Consider the following 10,581-nt stretch of genomic DNA (forward strand, 5'->3'; position numbering starts at 1 on the left):
TTGTATTAATTATTATATATACTCATTAGATTATATTTTATTATTCTAAAATAAATGTTTGTTTAGAAGGGAAAAAATCAATCATTAACAAAAAAAAATAACTTCACATATGCTAAATTATTAATTTATTAAATTGCATTCTCTCATGCGGGCATTGATAATTGAGTTATATGTAGAAATATAAAAACTATCCAGCAAACGCACATGTCTCAACATTGTATACTAATTTTTTTATCCTGCATTTTCTGTCTCTTCTTTTACATTTTGTATTTATTTTTTAAAATTGAAATTTCACTGCCCTTGCTTTGCACGGCTCAGTGTTCTAGTTTATTCTAAAAATATATATTGAGTTATTTCACTGTTCTTTTGACATTAAACTATTCAACGTAAACATCAAGGCAAATTCAAGAACTTAACCAAAATATAGATAAAGAAAAATTTGTGTTGACCAATATAATGCACTGTCAGCCCAGCATCCACTAAAATCGCATTCAACTTCGCTTCTAACCACAACTAATTTCACTTAGAAAGCACCAAAGGAGAACAAAATAGTAAAGTGATACCTTCTTTCCATTTCTATGATCCGAACAATTCTCAGCTTGAAGGTTTTTTCCACCACCATCTACAATATTCTGAAAGGAAATTGAAGATCTAAGACTAACAAAAACAAATGTACTCTTCTTCCCATCAACGCATGCTCCACACAGGCTCCAAAAGCCTCATCACTTGGTTGATCCTAATCACCATTGTACTCTACACCCTTTATTCTTCCAACATTATCCTCTTCAACAATGACCAACAAGATTGCCCCACTATCACCACCAATTTAAACGAGGCTACCCAAGAAAACCTTCGGGTAAGTACTTACAACAATACATCCTCAAAAACTATAGCTACCGATGATGAAAGTGTTGAAAAGAAAAAACCATTAGTAGAGAAACGACCAAGAGAGGATAATGATGACGACGAAGAAGAAGGAGAAGAAAAAAACAAAGAAGAAGAAGAAAACAAATCCCCCGTGGTAGTTAGATTAACACCCAAGCAAATGTCTGAGAGACAAGACACTGAGCTTAAACATGTTGTCTTTGGGATAGCTGGTTCCTCCAACCTATGGCACATTAGAAAAGAGTACATTAAGATATGGTGGAGGCCTAAGGAAACTAGAGGGGTAGTGTGGTTGGATAAAAAAGTGAGGAGTCAAAGCAATGAAGGGTTACCCGATATTTATATCTCGGGGGACACTTCAAAATTTAGGTATACGAATCGTCAAGGGCAAAGATCAGCGTTAAGGATATCAAGGGTTGTCACTGAGACATTCAAGCTTGGGATGAAAGATGTAAGATGGTTCGTGATGGGGGATGATGACACGATGTTTATGGTTGATAATGTGGTTAGAATTCTTTCCAAATATGACCATAGACACTTCTATTATATTGGAAGCTCATCTGAAAGCCATGTTCAAAACATTCATTTCTCATATGCCATGGCATATGGTGGAGGAGGATTTGCCATAAGCTACCCTTTGGCCCAGGAACTAGCAAAGATGCAAGATCGTTGCATTCAGCGCTACCCTGCTTTGTATGGCAGTGATGATAGAATTCAAGCTTGCATGGCTGAGCTAGGGGTGCCACTCACAAGAGAACCTGGCTTTCACCAGGTAACAAAATGATAGTAACCCATTTTCTAATATTGTTTTATTGATACATTTTTTTATTAGTGGTTAAAGTTTATTATAATGAAAAATCATGTAACTTGTTGTATAGAAAATGAGATCAAACAGTTAATCATAAAAAAATCTACAACAAAAAAAGTGTGTTAACAAATAAGTTGATAATATTTATACTAATATCATATGCCTCCCCATTATATTAAACAATGTTATTAGAAGACAGTCCATGAGTGCATTTGACAAATGAAAAAAGTGTATGAGTCGTTCTGATCTCACTAATAAAAATTAATGAATTACCAACTAATATTGGTCAATAACTTTATTTGGTAGCTGGATGTAGATACCAAATAGAATTATGGGATTTTGCATTTTGTAAATGAGAATGTAGAGCTATATGTTATACAGCGAAACTTGAACAAAATCTATAACGGAAGGTATAGTGAAAAGTGTGTGACTAGTACTCTTGTGTTATTATTATTGGGAATGCTTTGTGATGTTAATTTCCTTGGCTTGCTTATGCAGTATGATGTATATGGAGATCTACTAGGCCTTCTAGGGGCACACCCAGTGTCTCCACTTGTGTCACTGCACCACCTTGATGTGGTGCAACCAATATTCCCAAGGATGACAAGAGTAAGAGCCCTGCGGCACCTAATGGAGTCTGTGAATCAGGACTCAGGCAGCATAATGCAACAATCAATATGCTATGACAAACAAAATTTTTGGTCAATATCTGTTTCGTGGGGCTACGTGGTTCAAATCTTGAGGGGAGTGCTGTCCCCTAGAGAATTGGAGATGCCATCAAGAACCTTTCTCAATTGGTACAAAAGAGCTGATTACACTGCATATGCATTCAACACAAGGCCTGTTGCTAAACACCCTTGTCAGAAGCCCTTCGTTTACTATATGACCAACACTCATTATGACTCCACCACAAAACAAGTTGTTGGTGTTTACTCTCGTGACAAATCCAAATCCCCTTTCTGTCGGTGGAGAATGAATTCACCAGAGAAAATCACCTCTGTTGTAGTTACAAAAAAACCAGATCCATTGCGCTGGAAAAAGGTAAAGATGCTTTTAAACTCACTTTTCCACACACACACTAACACTTATACAAACATAACATACTATGAAATGGCACTTTACACTTGTTTGCTAAGACATTCAAGCGCATGTTTCAAACAAGAGAAAAGAAAGAAGCCATTCATGTTTTTGCATTATAGGCTTTCCCTAAACAAAATTGACTTAATTGATTCACGTTGAAATAGATCCTTTTACTAATTGAATGATTTTCTTTTTTTGCAGTCACCGAGGAGGGATTGTTGTAGAATATTGTCATCACGTAAGAGCACAGATACTCTATACATATGGGTGGGCAATTGTCAAGAGGGTGAAGTTACTGAATTATAGCATTGTGAACCCTCACATTGTTTTGTCTTCAATCACTGTTTGACATTTTTGTTTCTAAATATACTTCAAGTTAGATAGAAATAAATGAGTACAGAAGATGGAAATTCAACTTCGAAATATATTAATTTCCAATTTTTAGTCTCTAGTTGTACCAAACCTACTCCGCACACAAGTATAACTGCTTCATTTGACTAATGTTTTGTCACCCTCTACACTATTTCTTCCTTTTTTTTCACTCTGTAAATTATACAAAAGTAAGAGAAAAAAAATCTGTACACTTTTCTTGGTGTAGACACCAAGAGATAGGAAGAGAGAAAAAATGTGTGATTGATAAGTAGCGTGAAAGAAGAGAAGAACAAACAAAAATGAAGAGTATCAATTACGTGTTCAAAAATCAGTACTTTTATGCAAAACATATTAACGAGTGTAATTGTCTTTGAATGTATCTAATATAACACGTTCTTATTAATGTTTTCTGATGTGGGAGAGGACAATAAAGTCTTCAGCTTAACAAAATGTTTGTAGTTTTATTTTATTTTTTATTAATAATTATAAAAAATATTACCTCATTTTTACTCAACTTTTTATATAAATATAACAATATGAAATTTTTAAAATTCTCTCTGTATAACCTAATTTCTCAAATTTTTGCAACTTAAACTTCATATATCCCTCTTATACGTGTCTTATCCAAACACATTCAAAATCACACATAAAAGTTAATTTTATTATTTATAAAAAAAAAAGATTCATTTTATAAATCTAATGTTACTCGTTTATGTATATTTATATAATCAAGGGAAAATATTAACAATTTTCAATCAATGAGTCGTAATCTCCTAAATAAATCCCAGCTCACATTAAGCAACGAGAATACATCATTCGGCCCATCAGAACCTATGACCTATAATCATATTTGACAAATAAGTTACTTAATTTTCTTAAAAGTTTATTTAACCACAAAAAATATTAAGCTTTACACCATCGAAATTATTTTTTAAACCAAATATACTAACATAAATCAAGAAACTGACGTACGTAGACTGCTAACATAAATCATTCTGCGCAAACAATTGGTATATAGTGTAAAGATAGTGATGACCCAGGAACTGCAATTATCATTAAGATCAAAAAGTGGATTCTTGTGGCAGAGGATAAATTCTAAAAGATGGAGCAAAACAAAAATTCCCGAGGAGAGGCATCCATCTTGAATACAAAAAAGCCAGCCCACATGTACACCAATGTTAGAGGAGCCAAAAAGAAGAATCTTCTTTATATGAAGCAAAATTGGATAACTAAGCATTTTACAATATGAATATCCAAAAACACATCACATTTCTAATCTCCAGAACTGTCTGTCTCAGAACCATTACTAACAAAATGTCTATGACCATCACTTCTCACCCTTGGAGAAGCTACACCTTTTCGAGAGCTTTCTGTCTCAGAACCACTACTATGACCATTACCAATACTAACAGTTCGTCTATGACGACCTTCGCTTCTTGCTCTTGTCTCAGAACCATTACAAACAATTCGTCTATGATCATGGCTTCTTGCTCTTGGATCAGAATCGTTACTGACAGTGCGTCTATGACCATTGCTTCTTTCTCTTGGAGAAGATAAACCTTTTCTACAGCTTTGTATTGAATGAACTTGGGGATCGTATTTCTGGGATGCAAGGTAATTTAGAGCTGTAACCACATCAGTTGTTTCGGGCCGCATATTAGGCTGTTCTTGAACACACATGGCAGCAATAGCAAGAGCTTGGTACAAACCTCTTATTGGATACTGACCTTCAAGCAATGGATCAACCATCTCACAGAATCTTTTACGGTTTTTGAATAAAGGCTTTGCCTGCAAACAAATATACATGCATTATAAGGTAGTGATTTTGGAAAGGTAAAAAAGTTGTCAGTTTACATAACTTGTCAATGTGAAAAATAGATCAGCAACTTTAAAAACAGAAACTTCTCTTCAACGTCATCAAACAACCAATTTGAAAAGTAGTGTGTTTGGTGGTAATAAGGATAAATAAGGAGCTCAATGAATTAATGTTTGTAACAGTATAAAGGCTAACTGAGTTAAAAATAATTACTGCAAATAAGCAGTGTCGTTGCAGACTAGCAATCAAAATAAAAGGGCTCAAAGGAACAATTTGGGATTATCTATCAATCAATGCTAGTACATTTGAGATTGTGTACTATAAAATTTTGCATTTAAATCAAAAGTAAACACAAATAAAGATATCAAGTTACAAAGGGCGCCACTAGTTCACTTGTAACACATGACAAGCAAAATCAACTTGTTTTGTGTATAAAGTACTTCACCAATTATTGTGTTATATTCATTGACAGGAAAGGAAAACGAATGCAATAATCTGTCTAGTGGCATGACTATTACATGCCAATCAGACTCTAGATTTAGTAAGCACTTTACAAGCAACTTCCTGCAGGAGAAGGGCTTATCAAAGCTTCCAACTTTCTTATTATCAAAACTTAACTAATTTGAGTATTCAAGTTTATCAAAGGCATTGACAACAGATATGTGTAGCAACATCACAACAGATACGGATTCCAACTTGGTAAAAGATCATTGACATACCCATGCAACTAGATTTTGTTCTTTAGCAGGTTTTGTATTGTCGATCGCCTTCCTGCCTGTGATGATCTCCAAAAGAACAACTCCAAAGCTATAAATATCAGACTTGAACGTCAATTGACCCGTCATTGCATAATCTGGGGCACAATATCCATATGTTCCCATAACTCTGGTTGAAACATGGGTTTTATCACCACTTGGTCCTACTTTCGCCAAGCCAAAATCAGATAACTTGGAATGATATCCTTCGCCTAACAGGATATTGGAGCATTTCAGGTCCCGATATATGACAGGAGGTTTCATTTTATTATGCAAATACTCTAAGCCTCTAGCTGCACCAGCTGCTATTTTCATTCTTGTATTCCAGTCAATCGGTTTTCTACCACGCGGAAGATCTGGCAAAATGAAAGAAAGAAAAAGATACAAACCATGGGGACAAAGAATACCATTGCCAGTACATTCTAATCTATCCAAGGTTTTAAAAAACAATATGCGACAGTGATTTTGGCCGCAACATCAAAGTTTTTAAAGTCTCCACGATTACAATTGCGGCCACATGAGCGACATTGTCAGCAATTTCCCTCAATGTTAAGGATTGCTACAAACCCACAACTGCAACCACAATTTAAAACCTTGATTCTATCCAACAAAAAACAAGATATTAGGAAAACAGAATATACCGTGCAAATGATTCTCCAAAGATCCCAATGGCATATATTCGTAAACCAATAGCCTCTGCTCTCCCTCAGCACAAAAACCAATTAACTTGACCAAATTAGGGTGGTCTGCCAAACTCAATGTCAACACTTCAACAACAAATTCCCTAATTCCTTGAAGCCCATGAGGATCTAGTTGCTTTATTGCTACAACCTACACGAACAATAACAAGCCTGATCATAAACGTGCAAGACATGACAAGAGCTGGATTAAAACAACATAATTCTATTTCATTAATCGTTATATTAATTTTGGTACCTATTTTTAACGAACCTGGTTTATTTTCTCTATGCGCCCCTTATAAACCTTGCCAAACCCTCCTTCACCCAGAAAGCAATCTGACCTGAAATTCCCTGTTGCAGCTGCAAGCTCAGCAAAAGTAAATGTCTGTGCCCGGTAACTGTTAACTTTTCCTTCATTGGAAACCTCTTTTAAATTCAAATTCTCCACGTCCAGAGATAGCTGATCAGGCTTAGGATTATTATCTTCTTGTTTACCATTCACATTCAAATCAACTTTGACCTTATCTGCAAAAAATACACACACATACATACAATATTAATATCACGTGAGGGAGAGAGATCAAACAAAACGTCACGTAAATTCATCCAAGGATACCAATACCATAAATAATAAAAACCCTACAGCCATCAAAATTTAAAAGAAAAAAAAAACACAAAATGGCAAGCGCCACTTTGGATTATAGATCGGATCATTCAATCAACAACAACAACAAATTTTTTTTTGAAAAAAAAGTCCCATATTTTGGTTTATGGAACACGAACAATTTGAGTCCCTTCAAAATTATTCAATCCACGTTCAAAACTCATTCTAAAATTTCCAGAAGCGGTGACGCAGAACGTTATTGTTGACCAACGAAAAAAATTGCATTATTAAACAGAAATAAATCAAAACCAAATTCATATTTTTCTTCCACATGTCAGAACGTAACAATATTTCCTTGAAAAAATTATTACAAAATGGAAAAAAAAATATCAATTTGCATCGATGAAAAGAAAGACCCTTGATCAATTCAGGACAAACCCACGTCCCAAATTTCAATTTTTTTAATAATAATGGTGAAGGTTGAACGCGATCACAAACAATGGGTCATGGGTGAACCTGTTTCATCTCTGCTTTAGTAAAATGCATGAGAACATTAACTAATGAAGATCCATTGGCGAAATTTACCAGCAGCAGTATGTTTCTCGTTGTGATTGGTGTGCTTCTCGGCGTGATTAATGTTATTGTTGTTGGTTTTTTTGCTTGATTTGCCTGTGCAACGAAAGCAACCCATGTTTTAATAATCTCCGTCTTCTAAGGCTTAAACCGAAGAAAGCCCAGAAGAGAGTCCCCAAACATGAAAAAGGAGTGTCACGAACTGTGTATGAGAAAAAAGAGAGAGAAAGAGAAAGAGGGTCCTAATATGGTGACCATTTTCCTGGAGCTTTAATATATTCTGTTCTGGGTGTCTCCAAGGTGAAACACGGATTGTAAAATCAAATGTTCTGCGTTACCAATTAAAAGAAAACACGAGAAAAGTAAAGGGCATTTATGTCCTTTTTGTGGGTTTCAAACGCTAAACCTAAAAGGCCTGTTTGGGTAGTTCAGTTTAAGTGCACCACTAAACTAACATTTTAGTTTTTTTAAAATATATTTTCATCCATGTAAATATAAAAACGTTATAACCATATAAAAAATTATCATTATAAGTTTAAATTTATCTGAATTTACATTAAAATGACACATTTTAATTTTATAAGTATTAAAAATCTCACATTAATAAATTTTAAATATTTTTATATTTATGAGGATAAATAGCGTATACTTTTTTTTACGGAAATCATTTCATTAGTGAAACTTAAATGTATACCTCTATAACATTGTTACATTAATTATTATTGAAACAAAATATTCAAATAAACACTGTTAGTCAATATCATTACAACACTTAATAAAAAATCAAAAGTGCAAAATTTTTATTTGAAAAGGTAATAGTGGCTTCTCATGTGATTTTCAATACAATTTTCAAAATAATTTAGAATCTATTTAAATAAGTCATTGAAAATAAAATTCATCAATCACATTAGTGTAAAATTTTAAAAAAGTGATAATATTAAAATATATTTAGACATTTAAAATTTCTTAATTCCTTTATTTTAGTTTTTTCAGTATTTTTTTGAACTTTACAAAATAATCACAGGCTAAGAAAATTTAAAATTTGATAATAAAAAGCTATTTTGAATAACTTATAGTAAAATTAAAATCAACTGCTTTTTAAAAAAATATGAATATTTTTTATGCTGGAAAAAATATGAATATACATAAACATAAATTAGATTACGATTATATTTTTTTTTTTGAAAAAATGAAAACTAATGACTAGATTATTTTACGTCATAATCACTTGTTTCAATCTTAATCAAACTAGTCATTAATTTCAATTTTCAAATGAAAGAATTAAGATTTCCAAAAATTTATTTAAATTTTCTTAATTGTACAAACTAATCATCAAATCACACTTTCATCACAACTTCTATATCTATCCGACTCGGTGTTAACTGTTGAAAATTAATACCAACAAACAGTATTTTGATGACGTGGCGGGTTTTAATTGAGGTTCCACGATTTTGTGCAAGCTGGTTTTGTCTTTCGAACTACACGCCCTCGTCACCGTTCGATTGGTATCAAAAGGAAAAGTCAGCGTCTCGAAGGAATCGCCTTCCTCCCAAACGACGCCGTTTGAAGTGGGACCCGCTGTCAACGCGCATGTGCGTTTGTTTTGTCCCAACGGTGATCCACGCGTTCCAGCTCGATCACGGTAACGAAGCTAACAAATGTTGTAACTGAGCCTGGCAGCACTGAATCAGTGCTCCTATTTATAAAACGACGTGTGTTAATAGTACATTTATTGTTGGTTGAACGCGGTGGCGGAGGGGCATACTTGTCATAAAACTTAAATAGTACCTGAATTTCGAGGGTAGATATGTGTCAGCCATATCACGTTCTGCTTTTCTTGCCTCTTAGTTTACCTTTTTGACTTTGAAACATAAATGCAAATTTGCTGTGCCTTTCATTTTTATTTTTGGTTAGAAGCTAAGCAGGTTCCTGATTATTATTTTTTTTTCTTTTTTGTGGAGGATAATGTATAGAACTAGTACAGATTAAAAACTATATTAATTAATACTGTATTTTTCTTTACATTAAAATTGTTTTCCATTTTTTACAGGAAAAAAATTAACAGTGTGTTTAGTTGGTTAGAAATGTTGAAGAAATAAAAGGAAGAATGATAAAATAAGTGGAAAATAAATAAAAATACGTTTGATTTAACAGAAATAAGGCAAGAAAATAAAAAAGTTTAAGGGTCACACCTTTTTATTTCTCCATTGAGATGCGCAGAAATGCGGAAAAAAAAATTGCATATTTAACATTTTTTTATGCTTTTATTTTTTACGGTTTGAAATCGAAAAAATGATATAAATATTCATAGCTATTTAGGTTAACGATAGTTTTAAAGGCCACAAAACTTTAAAATTAATGTTTTTAAGTAATAATTAGTTATAATCTTTTTTAGAAGAATCTGTTATAATCCTTTGATAAACAATTGTTAAAAGACTATAATACAATATCAACATGGTACATAATTAAGGATGGATTATGTTATTTTTTTATTTTATTTTTCTTTTCCTTTTCTCTTGATTCTTAAACTTAATCAATATTTTCACTCTATTTCTTAAATTTAAAAATATTTATTTTTTATTTTCATAATATAATTCAAAATATTGATAATGGATAACTATTTTTATTGTTGTCATCATTTGATTTATTATTTTTGACTAGTTGGAAATAATTCAATCGAAACATAAATAAAACTTGATAAATGATTATTTTTGTTAAAAATTAAATTCAAATATTATTCAAATGATTAAATCTTAACTTCAGTATATTAATCAGTTTTGTCTCAATCACCTAGTTAATAAATTAGTTTGACAAAGACAATACATAATACAATCTAAAAATAGGCAATGATATTATTATTATACTAATCAATATAATGAAAAGTATAACATCTACTTAAATATATGTTATTTTTTATTTTAAATTAGTTGAAAATATTTTAAAATATAATATAAAATTAACCGTTTAATACCGCACTTCTATATGACGTTTGCGTCACCTCACACATA

The 10,581-nt window shown here is 32.5% G+C and overlaps 2 protein-coding genes across 2 annotated transcripts; one reads left to right on the forward strand and one right to left on the reverse strand.

Annotated features, from left to right (window-relative positions):
* Positions 1-878: 878 nt before the first annotated feature.
* LOC100794154 (uncharacterized) lies at positions 879-3,085 on the forward strand. The gene is made up of 2 exons (XM_041009860.1): positions 879-1,657; positions 2,192-3,085. Exons 1-2 carry the CDS (start codon positions 1,046-1,048, stop codon positions 2,930-2,932), a joined length of 1,353 nt encoding a protein of 450 aa, XP_040865794.1. The 5' UTR covers positions 879-1,045; the 3' UTR covers positions 2,933-3,085.
* A 1,265-nt stretch (positions 3,086-4,350) lies between these two features.
* Positions 4,351-7,889, reverse strand: LOC100794680 (probable serine/threonine-protein kinase PBL5). The gene is made up of 5 exons (XM_003546991.5): positions 7,586-7,889; positions 6,668-6,921; positions 6,358-6,547; positions 5,681-6,072; positions 4,351-4,933 (listed from the first exon to the last, which is right to left on the reverse strand). Exons 1-5 carry the CDS (start codon positions 7,689-7,691, stop codon positions 4,418-4,420), a joined length of 1,458 nt encoding a protein of 485 aa, XP_003547039.1. The 5' UTR covers positions 7,692-7,889; the 3' UTR covers positions 4,351-4,417.
* Positions 7,890-10,581: the final 2,692 nt, after the last annotated feature.

This window comes from Glycine max, chromosome 15 (genome assembly GCF_000004515.6).
Source record: "Glycine max cultivar Williams 82 chromosome 15, Glycine_max_v4.0, whole genome shotgun sequence".
NCBI lineage: Eukaryota > Viridiplantae > Streptophyta > Magnoliopsida > Fabales > Fabaceae > Glycine > Glycine max.

Bases quoted from the DNA above. Each gene is read 5' to 3' on its own strand.
- LOC100794680 (XM_003546991.5), bottom strand. From the start codon at position 7,691: ATGGGTTGCTTTCGTTGCACAGGCAAATCAAGCAAAAAAACCAACAAC. The intron at 6,922-7,585 runs GTAAATTTCGCC...TATTTTTTGCAG, and splicing joins CGAGAAACATACTGCTGCTG to ATAAGGTCAAAGTTGATTTG. The intron at 6,073-6,357 runs GTATATTCTGTT...TCATTTTGCCAG, and splicing joins TTTGGAGAATCATTTGCACG to ATCTTCCGCGTGGTAGAAAA.
- LOC100794154 (XM_041009860.1), top strand. From the start codon at position 1,046: ATGTCTGAGAGACAAGACACTGAGCTTAAACATGTTGTCTTTGGGATA. The intron at 1,658-2,191 runs GTAACAAAATGA...TTGCTTATGCAG, and splicing joins GAGAACCTGGCTTTCACCAG to TATGATGTATATGGAGATCT.